This window comes from Buteo buteo, chromosome 1, assembly GCF_964188355.1.
Source record: "Buteo buteo chromosome 1, bButBut1.hap1.1, whole genome shotgun sequence".
In the NCBI taxonomy this organism is placed as follows: domain Eukaryota; kingdom Metazoa; phylum Chordata; class Aves; order Accipitriformes; family Accipitridae; genus Buteo; species Buteo buteo.
The window spans coordinates 36641018-36662060 of record NC_134171.1 but is presented as its reverse complement, the minus strand read 5'-3'; the positions used below and the strand labels follow the sequence as shown (position 1 = coordinate 36662060).

The following is a 21043-nucleotide window of genomic DNA, read 5'->3' as shown; positions in this document are numbered from 1 at the left end:
GTGTGCTATGTTAGTACTCTTCATCCATAGGTACATCTTTGCATCAGATACTCTGAAACCACTCAGATAATATTGCTATAGTTTTATGCATATGCAGGAAAACCTGTTATCTGGTCTTCCTTTAGAGTGAGATGGCTTTGCATGGCCCTTTTCTGTGTACAGTTTGAAGCCAGGAGGACCTATTAGATCACCTAGGCTGGTCTTCTACACACCCCATACTGTTGAATTTGAGTAGATGCGTCCCTATAGAGCTCACCACGTTCAGCTAGGCAGAAACATTTTGGTCTTGTGTGCAGCAGGCAGAGGCAGAGCACCATTGCTGGTCTTCTGACATTGGGGGCAGCAGTGGTGAGCTATTGAATCCGATGCCAAATCTCGCCTGCAAACACTAAATAAAAACACTTTTGGAAAATGACTGCTGTGGACCTTGTTTTCTTTTGAGATGCTTTAATTATGCAACTGTCTTCATGACAGAACATCTGGGTCTCTAGCAAGAAAAAAAACATTATGTTTCATCTGGTTGGAGAAGTCAGGTCTTAACTTTTTGTTTTGTGATTATCCAGGAAAATCCCAACTTCAGGATTTGATTCCTAAGACATAAAAATAAAATTTAAGAGCTTACAAGGTGAGTTTTTCTCTCTGTTTCCAGTAATCACCTTTCATGATGCAAGGAAAGCAAGCTATTGCAACATCTTTCTGCTTAAAAAGACCATCACCACAGGTATGGCAGAAGCTTTTTGGGGGATGGTGTGGGGTTTTTTTTATTAAGCATTGCAGGACTATAAGTGATATGGCCGGGATCTGCAGGGGGAGATACTCCATAGTTGGAAGTGTTCTCTGGGTAGGTCTAGGACAGCAGAGACAACCCTTTTTGCCTCAAAATGAGCTGATTGTTGTTTACTTTGATACGCAAAGAGAAAGATGGGGAGGTTTTCTTGGGAAGCAGCAATGCAATGTTTTCACATACTTCAGGCTGCAAGTCCCAGGATGTAATAAACACTCAAGCTGACAGAGAGCAACCAGAGAGGTGTGAAAGAGTTGCTTCATTCAGGAGGCTTTGGGTTTTAAATGTCTCATTAATGTGAGTTTTGAAGATTATTGTGCTATCTGCAGTGACACCCTGTGGTAAGAAAGCAATAGTTTATCTTTGACCCTGTTAATCTCAAAAAAAACAGAGAAGCTCTGCTGTGACTGTCCTGCTGAGGGCAGTCATTAGCAGGACGAAATACACAGCTGAAAGGTAGTTTTTCCTGGTAATGCGTAGCATTCCTTATAGGATATGAGACGACAAGTCTTTTGCTGTTACTGTTATAATTTGGCCATTATTATCCATACTGTTAATATTTCTAAAAAAATATTTCATATGCGTACTGTCTGGCTTTGGCAGAAAATAAATAGATGTGAGATTATAATTAAAAATATAAATTGCATATCAATGTGTAGTAATTTAGTATAAAATGTGAGGAGAAACCATATATACTTCCAAGAGGAATGCATTATGTATAAAAGAGGACCTAGTAACTTGTTAACAACTGTATCATCATAGAATCATAGGGCAGTTTGGGTTGGAAGGGACCTTTAAGGGTCATCTAGTCCAACAACCCTGCAGAGAGCAGGGACATCTTCAATTAGATCAGGTTGCTCAGAGCCCCGTTCAACCCGACCTTGAATGTTTCCAGGGATGGGGCATCTACCAGCTCTCTGGGCAACTTGTTCCAGTGTTTCACCAGCCCCATCGTAAAAAAATTTCTTCCTTATATCTAGTGTGAATCTACGCTCTTTCAGTTTAAAACCATTACCCCTTGTCCTATCGCAACAGGCCCTAGTAAAAAGTCTATCCCCGTCTTTCTTATAAGCCCCCTTTAAGTATTGAAAGGCTGCAATAAAGTCTCCCCAGAGCCTTCTCTTCTCCAGGTTGAAGAACCCCAAATTTGTATTTTGAGTAAGTTGCATGGGTTTTCTTCTGTTATGGAGTAGTACCAAAAGCATGGATTCTGTTCTCAAGGACAGACTGTTTCATGGGACTTACCATCATCAGTGTTTGGCTTGCCTTTTTTCCTTTCAACAAAACCAGATTTGAAATATGCACTCTCAGAGGTTGTTGTGGAAGAGGGCAGAATGCAGTCAAAGTAAGGATTTGTTTAACCAGGAGGGAGTACTTGACCTGGTACAAACCAGGCAGCATGAATTGCCTCCCCAGTTTCATCCTGGGTCTTCATTTTCTTCAACCTTCTGTTGCTTAACATCAAATGCATTAAAAAAAAAAAATAATTGTTTTTTTTCTTAGTTTTGCTAGAAAAGCAAACTAAAAATTGTTAGGTGTCTCATATGCTATCTTTGTTGATATCATCATTGATTTAGGAAAAGTTAGCAGTTCTGGTGGCTTTTCAAATCAGCAAAATACTAAGGTCAGGCTTTTTTAAAGCCTTTTGGGCATGATAACTGATGATCCAGTTAGCCGTGCAAATATATGTATCTTCAGGTGAAAACACAGGCATGTGCTTTCCAGCTTAGCTTGGAAACTGCCGCCACACTTGGCATGAAGGCCTTCCCCAGGGAAGTGATGAACTGTTCCCATTGGTTAGTATATTCAAAACTGTGTAACACTTTCACGCAAGGGTTTTCACCCAGCCTTTCACCATTGGTCTCTGTGAAGGTCTCTGTATTTAACAAACTTATTTCCTTCCCCTTCTGGAAAAAAACAGTTGTCTCCCTCACGTTTCAGAAGTTTGTTGGACAGTATTTCTTCCCAAAATGTTTTTTCAAAAGGTATGCGTTAGGAGAAAGACGTATCAGGCCATATCTAACAGCCTGAGAGAGGTAAGGTTGCTGCAGCTCCACGTTCCCAGGTCCAACCAGTAGCAAAGCTGATGTGTTCCCGCTAGGCACACACACACACAGAGCACACGTATACACCACGTATATACACATACACGTGACCGTGGGTGTAATCATACACACTGATAACACAGACAGACACTCACAGTGCTCACACAAACAGAGGCAGCATCAATGGCCTCATCCTGCCCCCCTCTCTGGCTGAGCAGGTTGGAGGTCCACGGGTGGGAACGTACACATACAGAGACACTCAGCCTGCCCCGTAGCTGACCCTGGATCCCAGTCTCCCCCATTGCTGGCACCCAGACATACAAGCCCTCCAGGCTACAGCCCCACTCCCGTTGCTGGTACAAACTATCATCTCACTCAGGTAGACACACACACGCAGGAAGGTGGCCAGGACTCTCCTGGCCCCCCCCCCATAGCCAGCTCCTCCTGTGGGCTTACCGGTAGGCAGCCCACCACCACTGACTCACCTCCTGGCTGGCTCAATCCTCGCCGGTGCTCACACGCTCCCTCGTACACCTGCTCCAGGTCCTCCACCATGGGCACAGGGCTCTGACCCGTGGTCCCACCCCTGGGTTGGCACTTGGTGTCACCCCCTTGGGTCTCCCGGGTCACTGGCACACAGGCCTTTCAGCCCGTGGTCCCAGCCCAGCTGCTGGCACCCAGATCTGCCCTCGCTCCAGGTGCTGGCACCATGGGCACACGGGCCACTGTGACCCAAGGTGCTACTCCCCGCGCTGGCCCACAGATCAGGTCACCCCAGTCACTGCGCCACAGAGACGCAAGTGCTCTGAGCTGTGGTCTGACTCCAGCTGGTGGCACTCGGTCCCCCATGTACACACACAGAACAGAGCCCCCCACTCAGGAACAGCTAAATGAGAATTATTAAGAAGTCAGGACACACTGCGCTGGTCAGGCTCAGGGCATGTCCTGATGAGCGTACTGACCAGCAAACTACTTACATGTGACTAGCCATTTTTATTCCCTTATATTCCCCCCCCCCCAGTTTTCCCTCCCTGAGTCACCTAAATCCATCCCTTTCCCTGTCTTTGGTTCCTTCCCTAAACATCCCATAGTAAATCCTGTGCAATCCCCAAATGCTCTTCCCCTGTATCCCATGATGTGTCCCACCATTACATGAAAGGTGCTGCTGCATTGGCTCACCTTGACAGGTTTCACACCTGGATCCTTGGGCTGGGGCTCTCCCGGGACAGCCCTGTGAGGAGCCCACACAGGGTGTCCCTACCTCCAAGTCCTTAATTTGTGTTCCTGCCTGCACTTGTGTGTCTGGGCTTGTGGAGGTGAGCCACCGAAGGGCTGATGGTTCCTCTGATGGGCCTGGGAGTAGCCCTGCAGGGCAGGGTATATTTGGGCTTCTCCTCCTGCCCTTGTCTTTCTGTGCTCCTTTGTGGGTGCGCAGAGGAGCTTTTATCACATAACCCAAAGATAAAAAGATAGTTCAACTGCTTCCTCTACCCCTGGAGCCTGTTGTAAAACTGACGTGCTTTCTGCCAGGTTTTTAGCATCAATCACCTGTTCCTTTCTCCTTTGGCTTCACGCAAACTAAGGCAGCTTCCTCTTTCTCATTATATTGCCTCAAGCCTTCAAAAGACCAATTAACAAAAAAGGCGGCAGTAATAGCTTAAATAAAAAAACCCCCAACATTAAAACACGAGAAGTGTGGTATGCTTGCTATTCAAGGACTGTTTAGATTATGTGTACTCAAGGTAAAGCTTATCTAGTTTAAGATTCTGCTTACAATAGAGGATGCTTAAGGGGTGTTTGGATAATAGTCAAGGCACCAGGTAACGGACATTTCAGAGTCACAGACTTGCTAATTAAGGACATACATCCTCCTTTGGCATTGAGAAACAAGGGGCTGGCAAGAGAAACAGAGACCCTTGTGTCCTTAGATGACGCATGACCATAAAAGGACAAAAGGAGTAGGGGTATTCTTCCCCAAACGACCACCGAAGACCACCAGAGGCCCCTGCGCAGGCATAGAAGACTCTGGGATGGTTGCTCAAGAGAATAACACGTCATGCTTGCTCAGCATAATGAATATGCAATAGTTAGGCGGAACATATGTATAAGATAGGCGTGGTGTTTTAACTGTAGTGTATAAGTATGGACCAAAAACCTCAGTAGGTGTGCTCGATTTGTGGAAATCTTCCACCTCGCACCCTGCACAGAATAAAGCAATGTCTTCTCTGTAAACATACTTTGTGAGTTTGGGGAGTTACTTTCTGATCAGGTAACAATCACATTGTGCAATCCCTCCTTTCACTTTGCTTCCACTCCTCTTAATCTTCCAGTCTTCTGTGATTTATCTAGCCAAAACCTACAGCAATGATTAACTTGCCTCCCCCTTTCCCTTCTCCAACAGGCTCTGTCTCCACTCACGAGTCCCACTGACTGGAACACCAGTCCTCACCTAGAAATACCCAGAAGCCTTCCTGGCACTGTGAAGGAATTTACTGACTTGGAATAAAATGCAGCTCTTGTCCTGAGAGGAAAGGACTGATGGGAATATTACCTCTTTCCCTAAGCCCTACCTCTACATCTTCCTAAATTACTGGTTACTCATTGTAGCTTAGCTTTGATTTTGTTTTGCTTTATTTTAAAGACTATTGGAAAAGTTGTAGAATCATTTTTCCTTTAAAGAACCAAGAAGGATCAAGACCAGAACCTATTAAATCTAAGGGAAGAGCAAACTCTTTGACAGGACTTTTTCACAGCAAAATAACTAAGAATTCAGGGAACATTCCTATTGCCAATTACTTTGAAGTAGATTGACATAAGTCCTTTACAACACATAACTGTGCAGCTGCTTGTTGTAATTCACAAACTACGTGAAGAAACCTACATATAGGGTTTTGTAAATGTTATTTTTAGGTGTCTTTAACAGGGGCCTATTTAGTTTCTCAACAGAAGCATGGGTAATAGATCTGCCTGGAACTGAAGCTTCAATCAGTTAAAACAGACTAACACTCTCTCACAAAACATTTCTACGAGAGACAAGATTCCTCCTATTCAGCAGGCAGTCATCAAAGAACTCACCTACAATGTTTAAAACTGCCTCCTCTGCATAACTTTTGAACCTGCATTTCCCATGTCTCAATCACTACTCTTACTACCTGGCTATACAGCATATAATGCTTTAAAGCAGCTTCTTTTCAACTTTGGGTGGTAAGGCAGGTGGCGAAGAAAAGGGAAAGTAGTATTTTGAGAAAAAGGGACATAATTAAAGTTAAAGTTAATTTGCAAAAGCTATCAGATTCTAAACAAATAATACACATAGAAAAGCATGGTACAGTTTAGGAAACAGTATTTAAATTAAAAAACAACCACAAATGCCTCTGGAAGTGAACATCAATTTGATAACATTGTTTATGCTACACAGTTTAAAGAGATTTAAGTCTTGTTTTGCAAGCACCCTATAGTCATTTACCATTCTGTCTTCCTCTCATCTTAAAAAGACTGCCACAAGCTGAAACATCAACAAAAGTGTTTTACAATTTTGCAAAAACCTTTTCCACAAAATTCAGAGTCAAGAGATACAAATTTACTATTTTTTAACATATTTTAGCTAAAGTCTTGTAATTAAGTCAAGTTGATACTAGAGTTAAGAAGTGAAATTTCTCCAGTATCACAAATCCAGGTTTCCACACAGGTTAAATGTGGTACGCACATAGCACAAAGCGAACCCACTCTCATTTACGGCCAGAAAGAGGAAAGCAGACTATTCAGAACGTAGACTTCCCTTTGCACCGATTCTTATAGCCCAAAATATGCGCCAACAGATCCTCCCTTATGGAGCTGCAGAAAAAGTTTTGGAAGACTGGTCCCTTAGTTACTCAGCTTCAAGGTCAGAATACAAAATTTATTTTGAAACAGCTACCGTGTTGATATAATTGCTTTACCTAATATTCCATACAAAAAGTTATAAAATAATCAGGTGAAAATTGACTGTATTCTAAATATCATTCCTAATTGTATGTAAAAAAATGAATTGGCTGTCTTCCACAGTTTATGCCCTAAGTTATAAAAACAGTTTAGGTTAGTTTATAACCTAAACTTTAAGAACTTGAGCTAAGAAGAAATGTAGAAAAACACTACTGTCATATTACCATCATTAGTAAACATATCACATTCTGAATCTTCTTGCTATTGGCAAAGATATGAAACCAAACTATAAGAACCGCTTCTTTTCTCTGCCCCTTCAGCAAAGTGAAATGTAGCACCAAATAGATCTGGTAAGTGATCTGAGATTTCTTCAGTCTCCTCTTCCCAATTTTTCCAAGATAGAGCACTACTTTCAAATTTGCCTATGCTTCAGCTACTCAAGTCTGCATTTCTAACATAGCCATACTATGTTTTACTCCTAATAATGGACATATCTAACTTTGAGATAGTTCATTATGCCATACACAGCAGTGAACAGTAGTTCAGATTTAGAAGTGGTATTCCATACTAACACTGCATATAAATTACAGATAAAAACATGAACTGAGAAATTACAAGGTGAAATTCTTTTAGCAAGGGAAGTAAAATTCTTTGGTGAGCATAGAGACAATGCACGGAATCTGCTTCTTTGCATTAAAATCTTCCCGTGTTGAGCAGGACTCGTACTCTGCCACTCTGCGATTTACACGAGTTAAAATCTGCATGAGTTCAAGTTTCCTTGCATGTTCCTTCAGCATTTTACACAGTGACTGAATAAACCAGGAGCCTTCAGCTGAATTCCTCCAGGAGTAATAGCCTGGGGAAAAGAGAGATGTCAAATTGATCAGATATAGCAGCCTCTGATACAGGACAGGATAGTAATTAGGGGAACAATACATTGTTTCTAATAGCAATCAATGTTTTAAAACAAAAACTCAAAACCACTAACCAACAAAATTTAGATTTTATAATCTCCCCCAAATTCCAGCTCAAAAAATTTTTCTAATCCTCTCATGTTTTCTAATCTAAGAATACTTTAAGTAAGTAGAAAATCAAAAGGCAGGAAAACTATCTTCTGCTGCAACAGTCTTAGCCTTAATCACTTACTACTTCTTTATACAGTATACGTGTACAAAGGAGACGTGACTACAGATAGAGCCAAGATGCAAAATGGATGTCAGTGTCACTATCTTCAGGACTACGTGCATGAATTAAAGACGGGAACCTGCTGATAACTGATGAAGTAAAGGGCATACTAAGGGCTCTGCCACTACTGATTTTGCTTAAGGATGCAATGAAAACAGAAATCGATAGGCAAATAATACGCTGGTGTTAATCACACACTTCTGCATATGTATCTACAGGTATCTGATTGTTTTGTTCTCTCAGAACTAACAATACCTTTTATTTCCTGCTGTAACTTATTTGCATAACTCAGATTAACTGAATTTATAGCAAATGAATATTTGAGGGTTTGCTAGTGAGAAAGATGTACATTCAGGGTTTGGATTTTGCGTTTTTTTTGTAGGAACTGAGAATAGCAACTACCTCAAAAAGAAATCCAATCAGGGGAGAAAAAATAATTGAGGGAAGAAAGTTCATATTTCCATGAAAGAGAACGAATGAAATAGTCACCCACTGACTGGATACAATATCAATACAAGCTGATATATAGATACAATTTCAGGAGCAAAAATTTCTTTGCAAGTCTCTTACCTGGAGCTGTAGAATATGCATACAGGAAGTCTGCTTCTACAGGTATTTTTTGACACATTGTTTCTTCTGATCCACTGTCTGCCTCAATACCAGAATCTAACTCTGTCCCTCTACAAGCCTATTTGGTGGAGAGAAGAATGGAAAATGAAATAAAAAAATAACAAAATAAAGGCAGCAATCATGATCAGAATACTGATTTTTTTTTTCTGTTTTAAACACAGTAATGTCCTGATTAAAAAAAATGAAAAAATAACAAGAATTTCTATGTCACATTTCCATTAGACAGACTCAGAAGAAAAGTAACTAGCATTTATTTAAATCAACTACACAGTTTGGTTAAGATAGAGACTCATTCAAAAGCGCATTCAGCAACTCACTAAAATATTGGCTAGTGTTCAGAAAGTTTTTACTTAATCCATAGAATTAAGGTAATGCAATCTGAGTTATTACAAATACTGCCTACCTAATAAGGCAGATTGTGCCACTCTTAGACCTGAAGAGAATCTCATTCTAAAGTAATTCCATTTAAATCAATTTTAGAAATAATTAACTTTTTTGCACTAATAATTAATTGGGAAACAATTTTCTTTTAAGTATGCAGCTGATTTGATGATCATTGTCCAGCTGTACATCACCTGAATGAAAAAGAGCTTGGGTTTTCCTGCTAAACTTCTGCACCTGTCACCTCTGAAAAGGCTTGTTAGTACTTTCAGTTCAAGAGGGCCATCTGTACCGTAGATGAATCCTTCATCACCATGGCTTAGCAACACACAAACAAAACTGCTTCGCTTGCTGTGATCTTCTTCAGAAACTTGAAAGAAAAAAGAGAATTATTGTAACTTCTTGCACTCCCTAAAAGCTTTGAACATTTGATGCTTCCAATGTGACAGCAGTCTTTAAAAAACAACTCCTGTGTTTAGAAACCTCCAGCCAGTTTTCACTTCTGAACAAAAGGAGCCAGCCTACTCCACTTCAGGAAGTTGGACACAGAAAACCCCAAATTAAAGGGCAACCCTACCCATTCTAAGACATGGCCACAGAACTAGGCCAGGAACACTGTGAGGAGACAAAGAAGGTGTTCCCAGTGTCTCAAAGTCTGAATGGTACACCTCGCTCATGCAGTAACGGTCAACAGTCTCGTGATCTAGGATTGGACTGATGGGAAGTTCTGAGTTTTGGGAAAGGATGGGGAACTCTTACCTCTCTTTCCAATCAGAGATGCTTCAACTACTTGGATTACATGGGAACTGAATGTAGTATGAAAGTTGTTGCGGCTGCAGGGACCTAGGTACTCACATTACCCCTCTCTCTCTCCCTCTTTCCCCCTAGCAAGGTCTAGAAAGATTTTTCAAGCCTCTGAATTTTGTACTTAAAGACATTTAAGCTTGATATAAAGTGTTTGTAGATTTTTTTTTTCCATCTTGTGGTATGCAAAGAGCATAAAACAGATATTCTCTGATGTCTTTTGTTGCCTGACATTGTGGGGATTGTACTTGAGGACCAAGATGATTCTTTTAAATATATGAAAAGATACAAACATGGTTTAAAAGAAAGGCTCCAAAAGGAATTCTGACTGGGAAACTCAAGAAGATGCAAGAGTTTGTAGATTAAAATGTAACAGTCCCAAAAGCTGAAGCTTTCTGTTTAGAGCTTGCCAAAACACTGAATTTCTATTCTGGAAAAACTGAATTATTTAGATTTTTCTCAAGCAATGCACACTCAGGCATTTCTACAATCCATGGACAAGCACTACACCTAGAAGAGTCAGGAAAGGCTGTTTTTTGGGAATCTCTAGTTAGGCTGCAGTCTGTAGTTTACACTTTCTATTTGGAGGCCTTACAACACAGGTAAGACAGAGGCCTTTCCACTTTCAGCTACTGTCAATAGACATGGTTAATAAATTAACCATGCCTGAGAGCATTCTCTGGCATTAACATTAACTGGCACTAAAGTACCTACATCTATGTTAGCAAACACATTTATAAAAAAAAAAAACAAAAAACAAACCAAAACAAAAAAACCCAAACCAAAACAAAAAAACCAAACAGGATTGCTAGAGGCTAACTGGCTGTTGGGAATAATCCCTGGAACACTTTAACTGTTGAACTGTGACCTGCAACAGCCTGGGAGAGCGCTAGTAGGTATAAGCCACAGTCATGCCAGAGAACCTTCCAACAGTGAACTACAATAGACTGTGTGCCAGGGCTACAGATACCTCCAGGCACCATTTAATTTACTGGTCTAGATGTAGTCAAGTCCAAACAAAGCAGGACTAACACAGACAGTACTATAAAGCTCTCACTTGACAGAAGGGTGTTTTGTTTCACAAGTCAAACAAAATATGAGTTGTTTCTCTAAAAGAGTAATTCAGTCCACGCACTTGCAGTTCTGGTCCCTCAGTCAGAAGCCCCCCTGGCTCAGAACACCTCTAGGGCCACACCACTAAGGATATAGCACAGAACCCCTCTACCCAATTAAGCAGGTTTCTTTCCAACTCAGAGAGCTTCAGTGATCCCAGAGTCAGAACATAAATCAGTTTGCATTTAAGTTTCAGCCTTTTTTCCAGGCTTCTTAGAAGATGAGAAAGGATATGGAGACAACAGTCATGGCACAAAAGATAGAGACAGCAAAGATGAATAAACATAGAAACTACGATGTACATGTCATCCTTAGCAAAAAAACACTGGTAGGTGTGAAATATCATCTAAAAGAATCATGGAAGAAGAGATGTGAGGGCTAGAGATGTATTTGGAAACAGTGGTTGATTTAATACACACACTGAAGATATTATCACTTACCATTTTTCAAGAGTTCAAGAATGTCCCTGCATGAAAGATCATTGTTGATCTTTATTTTATATCCCAACTTCATAAAAACTTCTCTGACACTTGCAGCATCCGCATCTGTACCCGAACGGGGTAACATCCCTATACATAAGACAAATGTATTATTTTTTATATGATACAGATGGCATGGTCTGATTGAGCCAAATTATTTTCTCACTTATACCTGTATCATTCTAGAATATTATTCTATTATTCCAGACCCACTCTAACAGAAAAAACATTGCACTGTTATACATGCACACGACCTCCCTCTCTCTGTACCTATACTGTAGATTTAGCTAGTCCTTATTTTTATATCGACCTATCTATATAAAGACATAAAAAAGGATTTAATTTGCAAAACAGAAATCATGACTAAAAGGTAAGATGGACTTGTACTGCCTATCAATTTTTCTCCACATTACTGCTATAACCTCATGCGTTCCCTCTATGCATATTTGGAAGAATGCATTGAAATGAATCATACCCATTCAAACCACTTAAATTAGTGGCATGTATTATTCTTCAAAATTAAATATGCAGACCAATTTTGCCATCTAAAATTATCTAAATTAAGGAAAAAATTTAAAAATTTGAAAGTGGTACCAGTCTGTCTGTGGAAGTTCTTATTGTTTATTATTACACATTCCCCCATCTCTGGATAATCCATTCTGTAACTGTAGTCTGGCAGAATTCCAGAGTCCATAGACTTGCTAGCAGGTAGGTTCTTTCTGTATAGAAATCAGACAAACTTTAGCTGTTAATTTCTGATCTCTCTTCTCTAGTTTCAAAATAATAATAAAATAAGGTTATTTTAGAAAAACCAATGAAGCTGGTAAGGTTTGCTACTTGTTCCCTAAAGGTTCCCTCAGCAAGTTTGCTGATGACATCAAGCTGAGTGGTGTGGTTGATACTCTAGAGAGGGAAGGGATGCCATCCGGAGGGACCTTGCCAGGCTTGGGAGGTGGGCCTGTGCAAACCTCATGAAGTTCAACAAGGCCAAGTGAAAGGTCCTGCACATGGGTCAGGGCAATCCCAAACATGGATACAGGCTGGGTGATGAGTGTATTGAGACAGCCCTGAGGAGAAGGACTTGGAGATATTGGTGGATGAAAAACTGAATATGAGCTGGCAACATGCACTAGCAGCCCAGAAAACCAACCATATCCTGGGCTGCATCAAAAGAAGCATGGCCAGCAGGTCAAGGGGGGTGATTCTGCTCCTCTGCTCCACTCTCATGAGACCCCACCTGGAGTACTGCATTCAGCTTGAGCAGGTCCAGAGGAGGGCCATGAAAATGATCAGGGGGCTGGACCACCTCCCCTACGAGGACAGGCTGAGAAAGTTGTGGTTGTTTTGCCTAAAGAAGAGAAGGCTCCGGGGAGACCTTATAGCAGCCTTTCAGTACTTAAAGGGCGCCTACAGGAAAGATAGGGAGGGACTCTATATGAGGGAGTGTAGTGATAGGACGAGAGGTAATGGTTTTAAACCAAAAGAGGGTAGATTTACATTAGATGTGAGGAAGAAGTTCTTTACTTTGAGGGTGGTGAGGCACTGGAACAGGTTGCCCAGAGAGACTGTGGATACCCTATCCCTGGAAATGTTCAAGGCCAGGTTGGATGGGGCTTTGAGCAACCTGGTCTAGTGGAAGGTGTCCCTGCCCATGGCAGGGGGGTTGAAACTAGATGATCTTTCCATCCAACAATTCTGTGATCCTTCCAACCCAAACGATTCTATGATTCTAAGTTATGTCTGTGAAATCAGTTGGTAGATCTGATTCAAAACTAGTGAAGACTGTAATTGCCTAGAGGTTAAAATAAGTAAAACTGCTTTGTATAGTTATGCTCCCAAATAAAACTTTTGTTTCAAGTTTGGTAAAATGTGCACATATACAAATAATTAAAAAAAAAAGTGAAGAGTCATTTGTATTTGTAGTAATCTTCTGTGCAACTTGTAAAATCTTAAAATTTAAAGACTCAGGGAAGAACTGCATCTAAAATGATAATGCCTCTGCGCAGGAGAACATGAAAAATTAGTTTAAGGAAACCAAGTATTGTATCAACATGAAATCAGTTGGGTTTTTTTACTGTCATCTTTACTATCAGGAGGCAAGATCAGCTCTGAAATTGTAAATCTATTCTGAATTCTAACCAAAAGTCATATTACCATTGAATTTTCACAAGTAAAATTCAAAACCTAGAAAGACCAAGACTCTGTATGCACCTGTTAAGTCTGCCTTAATGAGCACACCAACTACACCACCACTCATGACTCTGCAACAGCTGTCAATTTTACTCAATCCATATATGCTGAAGTCGGTATGGATTTTCTCATTTAAGCACATTGGTAAGTGATTACAAGATTGGGGCCCGCTGTCATACTGTATTCTACAAATAAAAAGTCCGTAATGCTCTTAGATCTAATTTTCATTGAAATACTAAAAAGAATAACTTCAGAAACAAATTAGGTGCCCAGAGAGAGCGTAATCTGATGATAGTGCTACACCAGCGTAACAACTAGCTGTCACCAGGAAGAACAGGCCTACATTTCCTCCCTTCCACCCCTGTAAGTTCCCCTTGCAGTTGTGCTTCCGCACATATAACCCTACAGCAGGTAAGCTCAAGCAGCTGAACTGTCTGCCACAGGTTCAGGTGAGCTCTAGAAGCAGTTCAAGGAAAGGAATGAACATTTAGCCCAGGGTGAGACAGAGAAGTCTCTTTTCAAGAACAGCTAACCACTTGACAATTCTGTTAAGTCCAGTCTAACTGCACCTCAAGTGTTTTGCTTTTTAGTTCCTTGTACATACACGTGGCCTGTTCTGTCAGACTATATATTTTCAGTCAGTACGACAATGCTAATAGTTTTTTATGATTATTATAATTTACCATAATTTAAACTTTTCCTTTTAGCATTATTTCTTCTATGGCTCTCACCTTCTGTTACAGCACAAGATTCTTCAAGACTTGAAGACTTAAACCAAAAGTACCTCACTTACCCTTTGGAACCAGGAATAGATTTTGCATCTGCCAGATCTTCGCCCGAACGTGGTCCATCTCCTATGTCTGCCATTATGGCTCTCAATTATCAGCTTGAAAACATAAGAAAATAGAAATATATGACAGCTAATTTTCATATTAAATAATACCTTGAATTTGCTTAATTTTTGCTACGTTTCCTTAAAGCCTTACACAGAGTGCAATTTTTTAGAATTATAGAGAAAACAGGAATGTTAAAAGGGGATAGTCAAGCAGAATAACTTTAGTCTAGGAGTATTAGTATTGGTAGGCAACAAATAGCATTTCTGAGTAATCCCTACATATCTTACATTTGAAAGAAGAACATTAAATATTTTTCTAAATTATTGTATTCTAAAACAACTCTGGGAAAAACAGTCTGCAGATCCCTGTGACCAAATCATTGAAAATACCTACAAAAAGCAGGATAGAGACAAACAAATTTAAAACAATCTTTATAATATTGTAATGTCCTTACATGCATTAGTAGCATTTTAGTATTATGAATATTGTGTCATATATGGATCCTTCCATCTCAGCAAGACAGAAAATTGAGATCTAAAACCAAGCAACACAGGTTATCGCATGTGTGCAAAGACTAACATGGAAGATCAGATGTTGGGTCATAGTATTTTGAGAAATAAATAATTTCTCTGCATTCAGTTTCAAATGAAACATCACCCAATCCTAACTGGTGTATGTGAAGGCAACTACAATATAAATAACATAAAACCAAAATGTTACAACTTTAAATAGTTGATGAAATGGACTCTGTGCTGTGGGCTGCTATTTACTTTTGATCAGAACACAGGACAAGAAATGATGATTGATACCAAGCCAGAAATCAATTTAAAAGCAAGAAACCTCCCTCCCAACTACTCTGTGTGTACTCATGGAACACATTACCACAGGTTATCTTTAACTCAGGATTCAGAAAAGGATTAAGCATCATAAAGTTAAATTGCCAGATAGGTCAAAGTAATAAATGCTCAGAAGTGAATTAAGTGCTTAGACCTCAAGAAGCAAACCAGCCACTATGAGGCAAGAATTTTAAAGAAACTTAGCAGATATAGTTATGGTAAATAGGGATGTATAAATAACCAGACCAAGTAATAAGCTTTGCTGGTCAGATATGATGAAGATTCTTATTTAAGGCTTAGGTTCTGTGGTGGCAAACTATATTTGTCATCTTACACCGTCATATTATTATTATTATATTAAGTCTCTTAACTTTTTATCTATAGTCTAGCTAGTACACCATGAACATGCATTTCCTGTGGCAACAATTACTGATGCATCAGAAGCACTAATCTGGGGTATGTATAACCCTCTTTCTTTCCTTGTTTCTTAAAAGACATTTACTTACATTTTTAGTGACTTCAAAAGATCTTCAAGGTTACTCTGAATACTATTTCTTTGTATCTTGGAGCACTGATGTAATTATGAAATCTTGCTCACAAAATTATTCCAGACTTGAGAACTGTATCATGTAAGTTAGCAGCGCACAGGAAATCTCCTGAAAACCAAATTACAAAAGTATCAAATAAGCTTGATATTTTAGAAATAAAGTTTTAAAAATACATTATTGCTTTATATTTTAGAAAATCACTTTAAAGACAGTATCATGGGGCAGGAACTACATCTATGATGCTGAACCTGCCTGCCTAGCAGCATGATCTGGATTCATTCATGCTAATTTCAAAGTCTAATTCCTTAAGAGTTCCCTATGTGAAAAAAGACATGCACTTCCGAAGGGTAATTCAAGTACCTGAGACCTGTGGCATGACAGTGCTCCAACCCTATGCCTTGTCATTGGGCAGGGAGCATTAGCACTGACAACCAAGTCTCCCCTAGAGTGACAATTGGTGTGTCCACCCAGCTGTAACTGAAAAGCAGAGCTTCTGATCCCTGGGAAGCAGAAAGAATGGCTTTCATTGACAAGAACACTAGAAGTTCCCCTGATCCAGCAGAGCCCAGCTTCCACGACTTTCTATGCGTCTTTCAACCCTGTCCCTACCACAATCATCCTTGGCTTTGGTTCCCAGCTTTCCTGAGCTTGCACCCTGACACTTTGAACAAAACTATTTTGCAGGAAAACTTCCAACCAGACCAGCCCACAATTCTGATGCAACTCATGCTGTTCCTTCTTCTGGAGAAGCACTATGTGCAGAAGCACAACCCAAACCCTTCACTGTGGCTGGGACTAATAGGAGAGACAGCAACAAGGTTAACTTTCTTCCTTGTTTGTTCTTTGTCTGCCAATAGTAATGAAGAACCACACCATATTTAAAAAGCACGTTATCACATACCAACTCCATTATCAATACTAGCCAGCAGATGAACTGAGAGCAGCGTAGCCATGTCAGCATGGAATTCAACTTCTGCTAAAAGCCCATGTGGTTATGCCAGCTGTCTGGCACTGTGAAGATCTGCAGTGCCAGTGCTGCAAGTACATGAACCAGCTAGCATAAACTAGTAAGTATGTGCCTACATGAGCTGTGGTCACCTCCTGTCTACCATATGAGCCAGCCTGGCCTACCAGTAACTACTTAAAGACTCAGCTAAAGTATAGGGAAAGCTAACAACTCTCTGGCCAATAGATGAGACCTTGGAATCACTAGGGAGGGTAAGTGGATCATTAGGCTGCCTTGGGTTCACATCAGGTGTGCTCCAACCAAGTTGCTGCATCCCATTAGGGACTGGTTTTAGTAAGCAGGTGGGAATAACACTGGTGAACAGCAGCAGACTTAAGTAGGCAAATTGGAGACCTAACAGACTGGGTCCACTGAATGCTTCTGTAACACAAATGTTAAAGCATGCTGCAAGCAATAAGAAAGATCTTCAACATTTAAGTGGCCTTAAATTAAGACTTATCTCCTTGACCCTTTTGCAACCTTAAAACTCTAAAACTGCTGTCCTTGATCCAATGCCAAAGAAACAATGAAATTTGAAGAAGTAGCTAGCAAAACCTACAGTTACAATGAAGTGCAGTGCTTTGTTTCTGAACAGTGTAAAACACATTTTGTAGTAACATAGCATAAAAATATTTCTTACTAAAGCCTTTGCAAGCCTCGCTCACAGCCTACAGTTTCAATTGTTTAATGAAGTGTTAGAGCTTACTGCATTTTTCTGCATCACAACTGGAGCTTGTCTAAGAGTCTTCACAGAAGCTAGAGAGATAGTGAGGAAAAATTGGGTATCATACGTGAGGTATTTAAAATATTCATGTGTATTAGGTTTGTGTGGTAGGGGTTTGGTAGTGGGGGAAGAGCTGCAGGGGTGGCTCCTGTGAGTAGCCACTAGAAGCTTCCCTGGCTCCATGTCAGATCTGCCTCTGGCCAAGACTGAGCCCATCAGCGACAGTGGTAGTGCCTCTGGGAGAACAGATTTAAGAACAGGGGGAAAAAAAAAACTTCAGCTGGACAGAGGACTGAGAATATATGAGAGAAACAACTCTGCAGACACCAAGGTCAGTGAAGAAGGAGGGGGAGGAGGTGTGCCAGAGGAGGTGATTCCCCTGCAGCCTGTGGAGGTGAGCAGTGGAGCAGATGCCCACCTGCAGCCCATGGAGGAGCCCACACTGGAGCAGATGGCTGCGCCCAAAGACGGCTGTGACTCCGTGGGAAAGCCTGTGCTGGAGCAGTCTGTGCCTGAAGGACTGCACCCCGTGGAAGGGACCCATGCTGGAGTAGTTCATGAAGAACTGCAGCCTGTGGGAAGGACTCATGTTGGAGAAGTTTGTGGAGAACTGTCTCCTGTGGGAGGGACCCCACGCTGGAGCAGGGGAAGAGCGTGATGAGTCCTGCCCCTGCAGAGGAAGGAGCGGCAGAGACAACGTGTGATAAACTGACCACAACCCCCATTCCCCTGGAGGGGAGAAGGTAGAGAAAACCAGGAGTTAAGTTGAGCCTGGGAAGGAGGGAGGGGTGGGGGGAAGGTATGTTAAGATTTGGTTTCACTTCTCATTACCCTACTCTGATTTGATTGGCAACAAGTTAAATTGAATTTGGTTTTTCCCCCCCAAGTCGAGCCTCTTTGGCCTGTGACCATAACTGGTGTGTGATCCTTCCCTGTCCTTGTCTTGACCTATGAGCCTTTCATTACATTTTCTCCTCCCCATCCCACTGGCAAGGAGTAAGTGAGCAGCCGCGTGGTGCTTTGTTGCCGGGTGGGCCTAAAACACAACAGCATGCATTATCTTCAGAATAGAATCTGTAACTCACCTTTAATATCCATCAATTTCTAAGCACCTTAATGCACCAAGTCATCTGCACTTCTTTAGAGCTAGGCACTCAAATGCACATTTTAATCAGCAGTATGTTTTCTGCTCTAAAGCACTAGTCAGGGTAACAGCAACACTGTCTGGAGGACAGTGCTGATTCTAACAGACTACTAAGAATTGCATCATCTTTGTTTAGGTAACGCAATGATGCCATGTTCTGTCAAGCAGAACACATGTTTCCCTGTAGAGGATGATCTCATGCTGTTAGGTATAGGGGAAAAAAAAAATCAGGACAATGCATTAGGAATTTAATTAAAAATTGTTTTTCTGCTCCTTGATATTCTTTTCACTGAAAGCTTAGGTAAGACAAGCTTTCAACTGTAAGGAACCTTAAAAACAAATAGCTGAGATGAACAACAGCATTTTTCTAATCTAGCAGAATATGTTCTGTAGGTTTTAGGCAGCTTATTTTACAAAATTTTATTTGAAAAAAATATTGAGTTTTTAAGAAAACCCTATGAGACAGAGATAGAAGATAGCCATAAGAATAATCAAGTTTCTTTTTAAAGCAATATTTACATGAATTGTGAACCACACAAGAAAAATTAATGATATAGTGATAAAAATAACACCAAAGCTTCTCAGACAGGGAAGAAAGTAAATAACTGAATTGTCTCTAGTTACCTACTGTATCACGAAATATGCAAACCACAGGAGACAAGACAACACATGTTCAGTATATGTCAGCTGCTACAAAGCAATGATTGTAGCAGTATTAAAACACATGTCCAAACCGGGAACCAGTATCATAAAACATGTCCTTAAAGATTAGAAAAGGGCAGTTTTCCACCTCACATGACTGCAAGCTAAAATGCCAAGCATGCAAAAAAGGTATTTTATGTACATAGAGATATACAGGGCACATTGTGATAGTATGGCAGACATGCAAATTAAGAATTTTCCATTCTACAATGTATAATGATGACTTATAATTATCTAATTACTAACAGAAGGAAAATAAAGGAGCTGGCTATATGAAAAAACTAAAAACATTTGAAATACACCATTACGTTTTCTATGTGGCATTATCCCATTATTAAATACTGCTACCACTGAAGGAAGCATGCCAATACCGTTACATCCCTTCACATTACTTCTGGTCTGGATGCAGTTGTTGGAAAGCACTGACACTGTCTGGGCCAGCACTCTGATCTTCCAAAAGCAAACAGGCTTTTAGTTAGCCTGCATTAATCTGCAAAATCAGCAAGACTTGAATTTATTCTGAGAGTAGATGGGACCCTTCCATACTCCTCCACTTACACCTATTAACCACATCGCCATTGCAACTAATATTAAGGAGCCTGAGAAGGTTATTAAGGGCGAGGTGTGTTACTTTCAAACGTACCAACTGACGAGAAGCAGATAATTAAAGAAGAGAATTACCAGCTGGAGGGTAAGACCCTAGATTACTAGCACTATCCTCCAACCTGGCAGGGAACAGACTGACAACACCTTGGACAGGGCCTCCCACGCGCTATAAAAAGTTAGTCGCGGCGTCTGCGAAGGCCTCACGCGTGCTTTCCCAGCAGTGGCAGGATCAGAACAATAGAGACAAACCCTCCGTACCACCGCCGCGGTGACCCTCATCTCGGGATGCTGCCCCTCGGCTACCGCACACCCGCTCTTTGTTAGCAACCGGGTGGCTGCAGAGCCCTTTTCTAGACCAGGATTAACCCGCTGTCTCGCAAGCTTTATTTTGGTAGATCCAAATGCAGATTTTGAGCCCGTGTTTCCAGTTGGTTAACAGTCTGTCGGAGGGACACCAGAAAGCAGTCCAAAATTAAAGTTTTGGGGGTTCCACCCGCCTTTTTTTTGTTGTTGTTGTTTAGGCAGCTTCTCCACAAAAACAGTCTTAAACGAGCAAGTTGTCTGCCTTAAGCTTCTGGAACACTAATAACTGAGCCCCCGCGCTCTCCCTCCGGGAGGTGGAAGCGGCGAGAGCTGGGCCGACACCGCGGCCGGCCGCGGCCGGGAGGCAAGGCGCTGCGGCGGGCGGGCGGACGGGGGGACGTCCGCCCCCGACAACCGACCGCCTCGCCGGACCTGCTGTGGCAGGAGCCCGGCGGGCAGCCGGGGGAACGAGAAGGCGGCACTCCGCGCCGGGGCCGCCCCGGGCGAACCGCGGCTCCCCTCCCGGCCCAGGTGCGGGGAGGCTCCCGCTCCCCTCAGCCGGCTCCCTGCGGAAGAGGCCCCGCCGAGCCACAGCCTGGCGCCAGCCGGCCCTACCCCACCCCCCACCGCTTTGTTCGGCCCGGCCGCCGCCGCCCGCAGCCCCGCCGCCGCCGCCACTCACCGGCTCTGCCGTCTGCCCGCTCCACCGGCGCTGCGCTCCGACCAGCCCTCCCCAGGGCTGGGCTGGGCTGGGCTCGGCGGGCGCGCCGCCGCCGTACGCGCCCGCCCGGCGGCCCGGCTGGCTC

At 41.9% G+C, this 21043-nt stretch overlaps 1 protein-coding gene across 1 annotated transcript; it reads right to left on the bottom strand.

The window, feature by feature from the left end:
• Positions 1-5437: 5437 nt before the first annotated feature.
• On the bottom strand, positions 5438-21043 carry CASP3 (caspase 3). Its single transcript, XM_075027878.1, has 8 exons — positions 20920-21043; positions 15711-15860; positions 14326-14418; positions 11937-12061; positions 11304-11432; positions 9141-9316; positions 8506-8623; positions 5438-7606 (listed from the first exon to the last, which is right to left on the bottom strand). The coding sequence occupies exons 3-8, from the start codon at positions 14397-14399 to the stop codon at positions 7380-7382; spliced, it is 849 nt and encodes a 282-aa protein (XP_074883979.1). The 5' UTR covers positions 14400-14418; positions 15711-15860; positions 20920-21043; the 3' UTR covers positions 5438-7379.

Excerpts from the sequence above, each read along its gene's own strand:
- CASP3 (XM_075027878.1), bottom strand. The coding sequence starts at position 14,399 with ATGGCAGACATAGGAGATGGACCACGTTCGGGCGAAGATCTGGCAGAT. Across the intron at positions 8,624-9,140 it reads CCAAGCTCTTTTTCATTCAG|GCTTGTAGAGGGACAGAGTT; the intron begins GTGATGTACAGC and ends TCCACCAAATAG. Across the intron at positions 7,607-8,505 it reads TGCATATTCTACAGCTCCAG|GCTATTACTCCTGGAGGAAT; the intron begins GTAAGAGACTTG and ends TCTTTTCCCCAG.